Raw genomic sequence first — 15,960 nt, forward strand, 5'->3', positions numbered from 1 at the left:
TGACCAGGACCACTTGGCTTGGGATGCGAGCACGGACTGCAGGGGAGACGGGCAGAGACCGACAGGCTGGTGCTTATGAGACGTGAGGGGGGTCAGGCGACCGACGCCCTGTGACGCGGACCAGCGCGGTGGCCGTGGAGATGATAAGCGGTTGGACTCTTGGTGACAGTTTCTAAGTGGAACTTTCAGGATTTACTGGTGGATCAGATAGTTTTGGAGTGGTGTGTGGATGCNAGGGCGGACCTGGCGGTGACTGAGGTGGAAGGGCTGCGGGACCAGGGGTCGCAGGGGCCCGGTTCCGAGCACGCAGAGTTGGCGTCGCTTGTCAGCCGTGGGTGTGGGCGTGGAGGAGGCTGTGGGCCGCCTGCCGGACGTGGTCGTGAGGGCCGGGACGAGCTGTGGCTCGGAGACCGNCGGTCGGGCTGTCAGGCAGGAGCAGGGACGGGGACAGCAAGTGGAATGAACTTGGGCTTCATGTTTCTTTCTGTGAGGGCTGGAGAAGTGGTCGCATGTTTGTTGGTGATATTGAATTCGCGGAGGGGGTGCGTTGTGCCACAGCAGAAGCTAGGACTTTCTGGAGCGCTGTCTCGAGGGGGAAGTGGGATTCCGTCCCTGTGTGGAAGCCTGAGCGAGGCAGCGGCAAGGGCAGTTCATCCAGAATAACACCGAGAAGGTAGGGGGGAAGAGGGCGGGTCTGTGTAGGAACTTACGCCCTGGGGTTTTGTGAGGGGTGGATAGGTGAATACTTACTAGGGGAGCCCTCCGTAAGGCCCCTGCTCACTTGCAGAGGTCACAGTAAACCGGTCGTGAATGAGATTAAGGTTGTAATAAGTGTTTACGGAGTTCTGGTGTTATTTATACAACCTGTTTCCCTGCGTCTCTGCTTGTGTGATACTCCGGAAACACTGCCTTTTCTCTTGAGCCCTGCGTGTCCGTCAGGGGTTCGCGCTCATGCTGTGATGTCACTCATGCTGTGCTTGCTTCTCCCAGACGCTGGCCACCCGAGGTGCTGTGCTGCTCTCATGACGTCCCAGCCTGGAGCACCTCTTGGAAAGACGGGTTTGTAGCTTAGTTATGGTTTTGAGGTGTTTGGTTTTTTTTTTTATATGCGAGTGGAAGTTCCTTTAGCAAACCTGTAGTACCGTGTAGTAGAGAGTTCCTTCCGCACTCTGGGTAAGATAGAAATAGAGAGATCCGTGCGTGTTCGTACCTGCAGCTCCGTGCAGGTGTGAAGCTGGGAGGGTGGGGCCCGGGGTTACTTGGGAAACCTGCTCGGACGCTCGCTGGCCTTAGGTAGTCTTCATATTCTGAAAATGACAGGGAGGATGTTTAAACCCTTAAGTGCATCAGTGTCATTTTAGGGTGATGATGGGGGGTGGGAGGGTGGAAAGGGGAGAGGTCCACATTTGATCCAGCGACATCCGGAAGTTTGGTGGAGAGATGACGCTTTTCTGATGGAGAATCACACCCGGGAGCCCGGCTGCGGCTGGGCTGTTAGGGGCGAAGCGACAGCACGGAAGCAGGCGGATTGTGTAGGCCAGGGCCGGGGCGTAAGACATCGTGGGGGTTTTTTTACATGATCTGGGAGTGTGGGAAACTAGAAAGAGGACGGTTAAGGAGGACTTGATCTGAATCAGAGGTTGGTTTGATTGAAAATTAAAAATTCACTGTTTGAAATGCCTTTGACCTAAATTATTTTTATGTAATTATGTTTTCTGGAACCCTTTATTGATAACAGGATAGTCATGACTCGAAAACAGCATTTTTTGCGCAATTTTCTTAATGTTTATTTTTGAGAGGGAGCGGGGGAGGGGCAGAGAGGGCGGGGACAGGGTGCGAAGTGGGCTGTTTGCTAACAGCAAGAGACCCCATTGCAGAGCTAGAACTCCCCATCCGTGAGATGGCGACCTGAGCCAAAGTGAGATGCTCAATCTCAAAGTGAGATGAGCCACCCAGGCGCCCCGAAAACACTCTTCTAAGGTAGAAAGCACGTAAGTTTAGACATGGATCCTGTAGTCCATAAAGGCGAATCAGCTAGGGGAGTGATACTTCAAAAGGAAATTAGGAGTTGTGATGCTGTGGGTTTTTGTAAGAGGAGGAGACCACCCTCAGGTTCAAGGGTTGGTGGAGGGGTTGATGGAGGAGGGGTGCTGTGGCGAGGCTCTTGGAAACGGAAGGTAGAAGAACGTGAGACAGGAAACCATCAAAACCCTAGAGGAGAAAGCAGGAAACAACCTCCTTGACCTCCACCGCAGCAACTTCTTANGAAAAAAAAAAAAAAAAAAAACTTAAAAAAAAAATTTAAAAAAATAAAAAAAAAACACAAAAACTAAGAGGCAACCAATGGAATGGGAAAAGATTGTTGCAAATGACATATCAGACAAAGAGTTAATATCCAAAATCTATAAGGAACTCAGCAAACTCCACACCTGAAAAACAAACAACCCAGTAAAGAAATGGNCACCTGTGGGGATGAGCACTGGGTGTTTGTTATATGGAAACCAACCTGACAATAAACTATTTGTTAAAAAAAAAAAAAGAAAAAAGTGCTGATGAGGAGAGTTCAGATAATTGCATGCATTGTACATGGTGTAAGTTGTTCTGGTTAAAATTAGATCCAAATAAACTCCGCAGCGGCACCCCGTCCCACTCCCGTTGCCGGTCTGTGGGGTACGGGGTGGGAGGGGGAGCAAAAGTAAGCTCTGGTAGAATTACTAGCCGTAGAAAGAAAGTACTTTCTGTGATTAGCAAAGGGAATATGCTTGAAAAGCATAGGGATATAGAAATGAAAAAGAAAACTATAAGCACAGAAAAACAACTGTGAATAATTTACTGTGTTCTTAGTTTTTAAAATTAAAATGAATTCTATTGAAAGTTGCAACAGCACAGGCAAAGTCACATTTTCTAAAAGTAAAATTTCTTAAAATAAGTCTTCTCACAAATGGGCACAAGGATCCAGTAGAAAGACGGACAGGAGCGTGGACAGCCTGTGCACGGAGGGTCACTCGTGGCCGTGAGGCTTGTCGGTGCCGGCTGCCCTCAGGAAGCAGGCTCATCCCTGTGTCCACATGCTCTTTTTCGCCACCACAAGCCACGGCATTTAGTGGCGAGCGAGCCACTCGGCCCGTCCCCCGCGTTCCCCGGGGTGGCCTCCAGCCTGGTGCTGCAGGTAGTCCCCGGGCCCTGGGCGGTCACGTGTTACCTAGTGAGGAAAAGAGAGCATCTTGTATGAAAGAAACGGATCGAGATGGAAGCAGCTAGGAGGAAGCAGAAAACATTTAAAAAAGAAAAAAATTAAGATACTGTTGAGGATTAAGTTTGTAAACAAGGAAACTTTATAAAAACGGAAAGGAGCTCTTACAAGATAAAGAGCGTACAACAAACAGGAAAGTGTAAAAAAGCAAAAATTTTTTTGGGGGGAGACTAAAAGTATTTGTGAATATTGTGTGAATATGATTGAGGAGAAATTAAAAAAAAAACTTTGGTGTGGTGCATTAGGGGTAGCTAAGTGGTGATTTTTCTCATTTGTGTCAGTTTTTCTGTAAAATAAGTTTCTAAAAATGGAAAATAAACAACGGTAAAAAAATGAGTTTAAACACCAACTTGCTGTGTATAAAAATTGTATCAGTTGGCATTTCTATCTACTGCTTATTGGCTCAGGTCTTTGCCAGATCTGGTTAAAATTGAGAATCACTTTCTGATCTTAAGATATAAGTGAGTTTTTTTGTATTTTTAAAATAGGTCAGGGGCGCCTGGATGGCTCAGTCAGTTAAGCGTCTGACTTTGGCTCAGGTCATGATCTCGCAGTTCGCGGGTTCGAGCCCCGCGTCGGGCTCTGTGCTGACTGCCAGCTCAGAGCCTGGAGCCTGTTTCAGTCTGTGACTCCCTCTCTCTCTGACCCTCCCCTGCTCACGCTGTCTCTCTCTCTCTCTCCTAGAAATAAATTAAAAAAAAAAAATAGGTTGAACGTGTATTTACTGGACATTGGTATTTATTCCTTTCTCCAGATATTGGGTTTAATCTCTCCTTGGTTTGTCACTGCCCTTCATCGATTTAGGGACCGACTCCGTTGTGTGTGTTTTCCTCTCAGTTTGCCTTTCAGGTTCCTCTTCCCCCTTTTCACACCTTTCCAAACTCCAGGCCCTGGTCAGGGTCCATTCTTTCATTTGTGGCTTCCGGGTTTTCTGATTTAAGACTCTTCCTAAACCAAGATTATAAAGATGTTCCCACCCCATTCTCCCATGTATTTGTTTCATACTTCTGTGGTTTGGGGTGTGCACTGAAAATTGTCATCCATTTGGACTTTTTTATTGCGAGGATTCAGGTCGGGACTGTGTTTTCTCTAGGGGACCAGGTCTCCGTCCTGAGGGCAGCACACCGGTTTTGGCTTTGCCGGTTTTCATTCTCCTGACTTGAAATGATGTCATTCATTATATACCGGATTTTCAAGCAGCTGCTTTTGTTTCTTATCACTTGGGAAGTTCAGTTTTGAATTTTTCATTAAAAAAAACCAAAAAGCAAACTTTTCTGTCTGTAATCTTCTAGGTGTTCTGAATTTTTTTTTTTTGATGTGCCTTAATATNTATATATATATAATACATAATTTATATATATGTATATAATTTTAAAAATTTTATTTTAAAGAGAGCAGGGTAAAGGGGCGGGGAGGGTGTGGAGAGAGAAAATTTTAAGCAGGCTGTCCTCTCTGCGCAGAGCGTGATGCAGGGCTCGATCCCATGACTCTGGAATCCTGACCTGAGCCAAAATAAAGAGTCAGACTCTCAACTGACCAGGCAGCACCCCCCGCCCCCCGTCTTGGGCATTTTGAAGGCCCTATTATAAACTCAGGGTTTGCAGTTCTTAGCAAGTGTGTGTGTATGTGTGTCTCTCCCCTTTTTGGTTACCTCTTTCTAGAACTTCTGTTAATGGTATTAGATGCGTTGATCTGTGTGCGAAGTTTAAGGTGAGCAGTGCAGAGAGAAGTAGGAGGTGAGGTCAGACCGCTTGACCTGAAGGGGTGTGCCGACGCCTGTGGGTGGGGGGGGCCTGTGGGCCGTCGTGAGGACTTGGGCTTGGACTCGGTGGAGAGCCAGGGAGGCTCTTCAGCAGGAGAGATGCAATTTCTTATTTGACTAGTTTCACTTTGAAACAAAAATTGCACTTCCCAGCTGTTCTGAAGATGTAGTTAGAATAGTACAGTGTGCTTTTTCAACAGCTAGAAAAACTTGTCCCCAATACTTAAAAATTTAAATGGTGTTATACAGCACTTTTTATATCAGACTTAAAATATTTGTGTGTTTTAAGTAAATTTGTAATGCAGTGTTTTATAGTTGAATAGCTTATGTCACCAGTTAATATTGGATTGTATTTTTAACATTTATTTTAGTAAGTTTAAATTCTGTTGACATTGTCTTTTTTTTGCATTGAGATTATTTTAATAAATTTAAACATTGCTAAAAATATTGAATACTTACTGATTAAAGTACAAATATTAATACTGGTGTTTAGATATTAAGTGAAGAAATACTGGCATCCATTCACTCCAGGATTGCACGTGGTATCATCTTACCAAATTTTATTCACCACTGTGCCATCCCTCCTCCCCCAAACCCAGTTGTGATTGAGTGTATTACATTGAATTTGTAGATTGAGGGAGATTTGACATCTTTACAATCTTGAGTTATCTTTTTCAAGAACAGAGTCTGATTTTCTATATATTCATGTCTTTCAGTGAGCATTTTATTTATTTTTAAAACGTGCATTTTCCATCAGACTTAAGTTGCTGCTGGAGATAGGGTCGTTTTTCACTGTATTTTTGTTGTTGTTTATGTATTTTGATAGAGAGAGAGAGAGAAAGATAGAAAGAGAGGATCCCGAGCAGACTCTGCATTATGAGTGCAGATCGAGCCTGAGTGGGGCTCAATCCCATGACCGGGAGGTCACGACCTGAGCTGATATCAAGAGTCGGACACCCAACCAAGTGAGCCACCCAGGTGCCCCTTCACTGTAGTTTTTGAGTAATGAGTTTTTATGTTTTTTAAAAATTAACTTATTTTTAAGAGAGCGTGTGAGTGGAGCAGGGGCTGGCAGAGAGAGGCCAGAGGATCTGAAGCAGGCTCTGTGCTGACAGCAGAGAGCCCGATGTGGGGCTTGAACTCATGAATGTGAGATTATGACCTGAGCTGAAGGCAGACCCTTAACCAGCTGCGCTACCCAAGCGCCCCAGTGAGTATTTATGTTTAAGAAACATGCTAATTCATTTAATTTTGTAAGTGGCCAGTTTGTTGTAGTTTTTTGTTCGGTGTGGTGAGCTTCCCTAACTGTAGTAACCATACTCAGGTCTCTTCAGTCATTTTATTAAACCTGTGTACATCGCCCAGTTGTTCTAAAACAGTGTCAAATATGTTTTTTTTTCATTTTTTATTAATAGCTTAACTATTAACCGTATTAAATACTTTGATTTTTATTTTTCTTTCCTCAAGGAACACTAGTTTTATTATTCACCTTCCTGGCTTGTCTCCCCTGACGGTTGTCACAGCAGGTGCTCTGGTTTTGTCTTGTGACCTGACTTCAGTGGAATGCTTATAGTTTTCACCTGAGTGGCGTAATGTATCGTTTGTGTGTGCAAAATCCTTAATAAATGCACACGTATTTACAGCTTAGTGTATATTAAAAGTTTTTTTCTGTGTTTTTTTTTTTTAACGTTTTATTTAGAGAGAGAGACGGCGTGAGCAGGGGAAGGTCAGAGAGAGAGGGAGACACAAAATTCTGGAACAGGCTCCAGGCTCTGAGCTGTCAGCACAGAGCTCGACGTGGGGCTCAAACCCACGAACCGTGAGATCATGACCTTGAGCCGAAGTCAGACGCTTAACTGACTGAGCCACCCAGGCTCCCCTGCAGCTTAGTGTATATTATGTTGTAAGTCTTTCTTAGAAATCTTAGTACTATATCTATCTCTGTTTTATTGGGTTTCTCTTTCTAATTAATATCATAAAGTCGATCATGTACATTACACTTTATGAAAAATTTTCAACAGCAGTGAAAATCATGAACGCTTTTTCTCTTTGAACCTTAATCGGATGTCTGTTCAAAGAATTGAGCCGCTTGAATTTGTGGAAGATTGACACTTGTAGAATTATTGTTAGGTAATATTTACTAACACTTTAGAAAGAGGTCAGTTGCCTAATCTCTGAGGCCTTATTGTGTGGATCCAAACCCCCGCCTCTCTGTTACAGAACCTCTCTGGGTCGGCTTCCTCACCTGTGAGATGAGAAGAAACAGCGTTCAGCTCCTGGGAGGGGAGTGGTGATCAGTCCCTGGATCCTGGCACTAATGTTGTGATGTACAGGTGGTTAAAATACTTGCCCCCTTTCTTGGCTCTTACTGTTTTTCCTGTGATGTGGCCAGTAAAGGGGACCTGTGTGGCACAGAGGGAGGGCCTCGAGGACTGTGCTCCCGCTGATGGACGCTCTGGCACCCTTCTGATGGAGGGGTTGTGACTCTTCTGTGCCTGCATTAGACATGGTGACCCTCCAGCTTGTCCGATGGTTTGGAGACAGAATGAGCTGATGGTACGCGCGTTGCTTATCTAGATTGGTGTCTGCAGTCCAGTAAGTACTATATGGTAATGTTTGTCGGGAGGGTTCTCCGTGCTGTTGTGCATGAGTGGCTTCATGAAATGAATTAGGAAATTTTGGTTTCTGGAGATTGTTTAATAAAGGAATTACCTTTTAGATTTACTATGAAAATGTCTGGGACTGGGGTCCGCAGTGGTTGGGGAGGCAGGCTCTGACCGCGTCGGGGTCTTCAAGTGGAACCACGTGGAGCTGGAGAGCACTCCTATCTCCTCTGCCCCGCCTGCGTTACATTGTTCAGCGGCTTAAAATGCCCTGGAAGCTTACTTCATACTTCTTTTGGTTTTCTCTGTATCATCTTATTCCTTCTTTTTCAGTCCTAAGTTTTACATAATTATTTCTTTAGTCCAGCTAATATGTTTTATCTGTTTTTCTTCAAAATACAGTCTAGGCTTTAGAATTCAACCTGCTATCTTCTGTTTTCTAATTGAGTAATGTATCCATTTCTTTAATTCCTTTATTCTGATTTTTTGGGTTCTATTTATTTTCTAACCTTGAGTTGAACGCTTAATGCGTTTAGTTGTAATTCTTGATTGGTTGATAGTAGCTAGACTTGGGTCTGTCTAGGAATAGCTTTATTTGTGTAACAAAGGCTTTTATATAGGTAGGTTTTTTTTTTATAATTGTTACTTACTAGGTAATCTGTATTAATTTTTATCTCCGTCTTTTTTTTTTTTTTTTTTAAGTTTTATTTTTAAGTAAGCTCTGTGCCCAACGTGGGGCTCAAACTCAAGACACCAAGATTGAGTCGCACGTTCTCCCAACTGAGCCAGCCAGGCAGGTGCCCCTGAATTCCGTCTTTGAAAGGAGTAATTCAGGGAGAAGTAGCACATAGATGATCAAGTCCCCTCCCTGAAGTGGCTTAGTTTGCTGAATTTTGCAGTGTCATGGCTTAAATGCACAATCTGCTCTCATCCCGTCATGTGTTCAGCCATTTTATTATTTTTGTCTTTTAATCTTTCAGGACTGAAATGGTGATTGGTTTCTGTGTTTACTTGCCCAGTTGTCTTGTATTTAAAGTTTTGGCTGTAACCGTATGTTTTGAAGTTTTCACGTATATAGTTTTATAAGCATATCTTCCTTATACTGTGATCTTTGTCAGTAGAGAAGGTGGCCCTTTGAATTGCACTGGTTTTAGGAGTCTGTTTGATACTTGCTTGGTGTGCTTTTGCCTCACTTTCACGTTCAGCCTCTCTGAGTATGTTTTTTATGTTCATCTCATGGAGACCCTGTGTCGTTGGATGAAGATGCGACTTTGTGGACCCAGTGTGAGTTGCTTTTTATTCATTTACATTAATGTTGTATGTTTGGTTTTGCATCTGGAATACTGTTTTTTTCATTGCCTTTCTTTCTACTTGATTTTCTTTTTCCTCTTCACATTATTTTCTTGATTTGCTGTCCCTTACCTCATTTTGTAAGTTATGTATCCTGTTTTATTATGTCTATGGTACCATTGGTGGTAAGATGCCTCGCATTTCTGATAACCACCAGTGTGGTTAAGTGTCGTCGAAGAAACAGGCGTGCTGTCGATTGTGATACAGGTGCTGGTTTCAGGTACACTAAAAAGTGAAAAACGGTGCAGGGGCGCCTGGGTGGCTCAGTCGGTTGAGTGTCTGACTTCGGCTCAGGTGACGATCTTGTGAGTTCGAGCCCCGCGTTGGGCTCTGTGCTGACAGCTCAGAGCCTAGAGGCTGCTTTGGATTCTCATTCTCTCTCTCTCTCCCCCCCCACCCCTCCCCTGCTTGCACTGTCTCCTTCTCTCTCCTCTCTCTCTCTCAAAGATAAACAAACATTTAAAAAATGATTGATCAATAAAAGATTATAAAAAGTGAAACACAGTGCATCTTAGAATAGATGAAATAAGGTGGCTTGTTTTTAGTTCTGTGGTTATTATTAAAAAGTTGTAGCTTTAATATACTTAAATCTATTATGTTCATCAAAGAGATTTTGTTTGAGGAGTGGTTTGTTCTATCCCCAGAGTTCTTGTCTGTTTAAAAATGTCTGTCATTGGCTTTCACAAGTGAAATGATATTTGGGCTGAATGGAATTTTTGAGCTATATTACCTTACCCTTAATACCCAGTAAACATTTTTAATTCCGTTATCTTCTGGCGTTGAGGGTTATTCTAGAGAAATCTGGGGCCAGCCTGACTTTTTTCCCCTTTGTAGGTGACCTACTTCTGCCTGGGTGTTGGTAGAATTCTTTGTTCAGCCTGGAACTTCAGTAACTTCATCAGGATGCATCTGTCTCGGTCTGGGCGTGACTCCCTGTGACGTGTTCCTATCACGTGGGGCGCCGTGTCGGCCTGTGCGTGTGACTCGGCAGTGCTGCCTGACACGCCTTTTACTGTGTTTCTGTTCGTGTTCTTTCCTCAGGGAGGGTCAGCTCTGGGGTGGGTGCTCTTCATTTCCTGTCTTTCATTTATTATTTTCCCAAGTGCTTCCCTTGTGCTTCTCTGCTGTGTTCCGTGTGATTTCTGGAGATGATCTTTCATAACCTTGTCTTCATCAGTATCACGGCTACTTCTTCCTGTTTCTGATGTGGTTTTCATTTTGCCGGTGGCTCCAGTACATCACTCAAGTTTATCTGTTTATGTCTGTGAGCAGCCCTTTCAGATTGTCTTGTTTATTTCCCACTTTTTAAGAAAGCCTTTACTTCTTGTGGTAAAAACAGGTAAAACCACATTGTTTTTGAGAAGAGGGGTAAAACCAATTGCAGAGCAGCTAATAGCAAAATATATTCTCTAGAAAACACAAAACAAGCAATTCATAGGTTGTTTTATCAAGATACGCTGTTTGATGGGTTTTATTAATGACACACAGTAGGGAAGAGCCCTTGCTCATGGTTCGTTTGCAGGTTTACAGATGTTTGTTTTTGCGGTTGGATAAACTCCTTTTGTACGTGGTGGAAGTCTGGTTTTGCTGTGTGTGCTTTTGTGTATGGGAGAGAAGTGTTCAAAGACTTTTTTCCTATTGATTATCGAAAATCTGTTGAAGATTTTTTTTTTTTCATTCAGTGCGTTGTAACACAGACTACAGAAGAGTTGCCTGAAATCGTGACTGACGGGTGCCAGGGCAGACCTGGTGTGTGAACTTCACCTTCCTGCCGACTTGCTCTTGTTTTATTCCGAAGAAATGAAGGTGATCAACACTGTGCCCCTTGACCTTCATTCAGGGCTGAAGGACACAGTGCACCTGTGAGTGTGTGCAAACGGTGGTTGCTGGGAGTGAGACTTTGTGGCCTAAAAAGGACGGAAGACTTCCGAACTTCAAAGTTTCTCAGCTGCTCAGGGAAGAGGTTCTCCCCTGTGTGTGTGTGTGTGTGTGTGTGTGTGTGTGTGTGTGTGTGTCGGTGGTGAGCACAGTTTCCTCTGTGGCGGTTCCGTGGACCTGGCACATTCCGTGTGGCACACGGTGTACACCAGCAACATGCTCAGTGCTGTGAAAAGCCTGAATTTACTGCTTGAGAGTCGAAAGCATAGCTTATCTCTACAACTGAAACCATCAGTTTCTTAAGGGGTTCAAACTTAAAACTTAAACACACGCTTAAGTTGTGCCTGGTTGCCAGTAATGTGGCATCTTCCTAAGATACATAGATTTTTACTTGTCCGTGGATTCAGAGAGCTCCCGACGGCTGTGGCGCCGAACGGATGGGTCGCTGGGGCTGCAGCAGTGGGCAGACCTCTGTCCCCTGGTGGCGCCTCGTCCTGGCGGGGGCGGTCGGGCACACAGACAGTGAAGAGGAGGGTGCAGGGGCTGTGCCGGTTGTAAAACGGGGAAAGGGGACAGAATAGGGAGTGTGTAAGCAGGTGGGGGTCATCATTTAAAACAGGGTGACATTAAAGAATTGGGGCAGGTGAGGAAGTGAACCGTGTGGGTGACGCAGCAAGCGGGGCGGGCGAGGCGGGAGGCAGGCAGGGAGCCACAGGCCGGCGGAGGAGGGGCGGCTGGGAGGGCCCTGGGGCTGGGCTGCCGCGCTGGCCCCCACTGAGCGAGAGAGAGGACACGGGCTCAGTGGTGACGTGGTCCAGACTCCGCTCCGGCGTGAGGACAGAGCCCCTGACGGAGGGGCTTTACACGGCGCCCCCTCGTGTAAGTGACCCTTCGTGACTGAAATGGAAGCTTCACCAACAGCGTCCCGATTTTATTTTTCTTTGTACCAGGAAAACATGCTGCTGGTGTCCGTCTGCGTGTGCTTCACGATGCAGGACTTCGGGCTGCGACGCAGGACACTGCTTAATGGGACAGGGCCTGTGTCGTGCGCGGAGGCGACGGGCAGGGCGCTGTGTATTACAGGAAAATGAATAAAGCGAGAAAATCTAAAAGAAAAGAAACCAGCATTATATATGCACTTAGCTTAAAAAGTAATTATGCGGCCTACAAAGGCCTAGTAGTGAAGAGCCCACCCACCAGAGGCGGCTACTTAAAAAATATTTTTTTTAAACTTACTTGTTTTGAGAGAGTCAGAGAGAGAGAAAGAGAGAGAGACAGAGAGAGAGACAGAGACAGAGAGAGAGACAGAGAGATAGATAGAGAGCGAGCGAGCGGAGGAGGAGGGTAGAGAGAATTGCAAGCAGGCCCTATGCGGTCAGGGCAGAGCCTGATGGGGGCTCGAACCCACAAACCGTGAGGTCATGACCCGAGCTGAGACGAAGACACATGACTGAGCCACCCAGGCCCCCCCCCAATGGTTTTTTAATGTTGGTTTGTCTTGGGGGCGAGAGAGAGAGAACGAGCGGAGGGGGTCAGAGAGGGGGACAGAGGATCCAAAGCCGGCCCCGTGCTGACAGCAGAGAGCCCGGTGAGGGGCCCCAACTCATGCACTGAACCGGGGGATCACGACCTGAGCTGAAGGCAGTTGCCTAACCAGCTGAGCCACTCAGCCTCCTCAGAAACAGCTACTTTTAAAACAGTCTTTTGGATGCGGATTTCTTGGGGCCCCGTGTTTCTAAATAATATGCTTATGGCGTGTATTTTTTGTTTACCAACTGCAGGCGCCCTCTGTTGACTTACGGCTGCAACTGATGCTCTTGGTCTCGCTTCTCGCTGCTGACCTTCCTCGCAGACTCATGGGGCTGGCCCGGCTCTGGGGTCCTCCCCTCTCCTCCCCCTCCTCCCCCTGCCTCCTCCTCCCCCCTCCTCTTCCTCCCTGCAGCTCCCCTGTGAGCGCCCTGCCCTGCGCCTGCTCCGTTCACTGTCTACCATCCATTTTCCAACTTTCAGACCCATGGGCAACCTGCCTTGTCCTTTTTTTAATGTTTATTCATTTTGAGAGAGAGAGAGAGAGAGAGAGAGAGAGAGAGAGAGAGAGACGACACACATGCTTGCGCAGGGGAGGGGGAGAGAGAAGCCCAAGCAGGCCCCACGCTGTCAGCACAAGAGCCTGACCTGCGGCTTGATCTCCCAGACCGCGAGATCGTGACCTGAGCTGAAGTCAAGAGTTAGACACTCAGCCAACTGAGCCACCAGGCACCCCTACCTTTAAACAAAATATTTTTACTTAAATGGTTATTTTAAAACTTGTTTTGATACATTTAATTCTTAGGAAGGAGAGGAAATGAACATGTGGGATCAAACTGGTGCTGTGAACTGGGAGATAGATTGGAAGTTGACGACAGCGTTTTGTTTTGTTTTGTTTTGTTTTAAAATATGTGCAGTGTGTGTTTTTTAAGAGAGGTATATTTACAGTATTTTATCTTTTTAAAACAAATTCTCCACATTTCTCTGAGTCATTAAAATACTTCAAAAAGTTGCATAGCAATTTTCCATATTCTGGTACCATAGTAGTCCCCAAAATTTGACTTTTAGGTTGTTTTAAAATTATAAATCATTATAAATTATTTAAATTATAGCTAATGCTTCTGTGGATTTTCCTTATGAACAATATTTACATGTTATGTTGGGTTGCTTCTCTTAGGATAAATATCTCAGAGTGCTCCTCGCTGCATCAGAGAGAGAAACACTTTTTGAGGTTCATTATTTCTTTCCATTTGAGACGCAGCTGACCTGGGAAAAGTTTAAGGTGTGCAGTGTCATGACTTACACACACTGTGAGCCTCTGTCACTTACAGAATTACAAGAAAAAAGAAAAAAATTGTGTACATTTTTTTGCTTTGTTTTTTCCTTTGGATGAGGATTGTACGATGGGCTGTCCTTGGGACCGTCCGGGATGCCACACAGCTGCGGTCGCCTTGGCCTTGATGTGGTGCCTTGTTTAGTTACAGCTGGACCTTTGTCCTTTTTGACCTGTTACCAGTTCACTCGAGAAAGGTGGTGCTGTTTCAGATCCCCGCTCTCCTTGCATTAAAAAGCCACTTTTTACTGTGTTCTTACTCTTACTGCTTATCAGGGACTTCTGAACATGTTTGGTTCTGCCAGGTAAGAAGAAATTTTACTTTAAAAATTCCCAAGAAAGTTGGAACACTTCTCGACAGTTGTGAATTGTGTGTGTGTGCTGGTTGTTTTAAACATTTGTGAGAGCAGTTACTTGTCTTTTAACTTTTTTGGGCCATTTTGACATGGAAATTATTTTGTACTTGTCCAACTTTCTTTGACACTTCGAGTGTTTCCTATTTGTAAGATCAGATAAGACTATGGAAAATTTGCAGGTGGCTTTGAAATGAGGGATGGGAGTGAAACTTGAGCGCAGTTTCTTTTATAAACACGGCTGGCCTTTGGTGGCTTGTGTTAAGGAAAAAATCCATCATGCTAGTTTAATAGTTTGTCGCTGCTTTGCCTTGTACTGCAGAGCTGTTAAATTTTTAGATGATTCCATGAAAGTACTTTATTTTTTTATTTTTTATTTTTTAAAATTCACATCCCAGTTACTTAGCACATAGTGCAGTAATGCTTTCAAGAGTAGCGCTCTTCCCAGCAAGTGCCCTTCTTAGCGCCCCTGCCCATTAGCCCGTCTCCCCACCCGCAAGCCTCTAAGCAGCCCTCCGTTTGGTCTCCATATTTAAGAGTCTCTTATGTTCTGTTGCCTTCCCTGTTTTTGTATTACCCGTTTTTGTATTATTTTTGCTTCCCTTCCCTTCTGTTCATTTGTTTTGTATCTTAAATTCCACATATGCGTGAAGTCATAATGATGCTTGTTTTTTTCTCTGAGTAATTTCGCTTAGCATGACGCCCTCTAGCTCCATTCCCATTGTTGCAGATGGGGGAGTTCATCTTTAATTGCCGAGTAATACTCCACTGTATACACATACCACATCTTCTGGATCCACTCATCTGTTGATGGATATTGGGCTCCATGAAAGTACTTTTTAACATGTAAATCTTTTTAGACATAAGAGGAGTTATTAGACCTAGTAGCTTGGCACCCTGGGTAATCTGGCTAAACTAGTCTTCCACTCAAAGGGCACGATACTTACGCTTTCCCTAATGAGTCATGGAATGTCACCAGGGAATTTGTCACTCTTTGGCCTAATTCCATTAGGAACTTCTGGTGATAGTTTAGTCCTTCTGGGGGAAGAAATTAACTTATTTAATTTTAGACTAAGAACTTTCGTGACATTTTAAGCTATTTATAAGTAGCAGCATGTTCTAACGATGTTTTAAAAAGCCTCCCTGGCAGTGGACCAGGCAGCATAGTAAACAAGGGAAAACCGAGAAGAGAGAAGTTAGGTTATAAATTGACTACACGGTAGATAGATCAGGATTATTTTGAAGGGATCCTTGGTTATTTTTGGTTGAAATCCTTAACTACTATAAGAATGGCTTGAATTGTCAATGTATTAAAATCTTTTTTAAAAAAAAATTTTAATGTTTTTATTTATTTCTGAGAGAGAGACATACACACAGCATGAGCAAGGGAGGGTCAGAGACAGAGGGAGACACAGAATCTGAAACAGGCTCCAGGCTCTGAGCTGTCAGCACAGAGCCCGACGTGGGGCTTGAACCCACGGACCATGAGATCATGACCTGAGCCGAAGTCGGACGCTTAAAACCGACTGAGCCCCCAGGCGCCCCTAAAATCTTTAACCTACAGAAGTAAATTCCTGTTTCTGAGATGGTTAGTTACAGAGTGAGATTTCACTGCAACACGATACTTGTGGTTTCGGTGTAGTTTTTTTTTTAACCGTGTTTTTTTTTTTTTAAAGTTATAAACTTTTTTTTTTTTAAGCTTATTTATTTTGAGAGTGACAGTGTGAGCAGTGAGGGAGCAGAGAGTGGGCGAGAGAATCCCAAGCAAGCCCCGTTCTGTCAGCACAGAGCCAGACCTAGGGCTCCGACACATGAGTCCTGGGATCATGGCCTGAGCTGAAATCCAGAGCCGGGCGCTCAGTCGACTGAACGCCCCCCCCCCCCCCGCCCCCCCCCCCCCT

At 44.7% G+C, this 15,960-nt stretch overlaps 1 protein-coding gene across 1 annotated transcript in view; it reads left to right on the top strand.

Annotated features, from left to right (window-relative positions):
- Window positions 1–1,001: 1,001 nt before the first annotated feature.
- Window positions 1,002–15,960, top strand: part of UBE2G1 (ubiquitin conjugating enzyme E2 G1) — a 75,960-nt gene continuing 61,001 nt past the window's right edge. Inside the window, exon 1 of the mRNA XM_077746577.1 lies at window positions 1,002–1,059. Within this exon, the coding sequence (XP_077602703.1) occupies window positions 1,023–1,059 (37 nt within the window). The 5' untranslated portion in view covers window positions 1,002–1,022. The remainder of the gene's footprint in view (window positions 1,060–15,960) is intronic.

Source organism: Crocuta crocuta, unplaced genomic scaffold, assembly GCF_008692635.1.
Source record: "Crocuta crocuta isolate KB4526 unplaced genomic scaffold, BGI_CrCroc_1.0 scaffold139, whole genome shotgun sequence".
NCBI classification, from domain to species: Eukaryota; Metazoa; Chordata; class Mammalia; order Carnivora; family Hyaenidae; genus Crocuta; species Crocuta crocuta.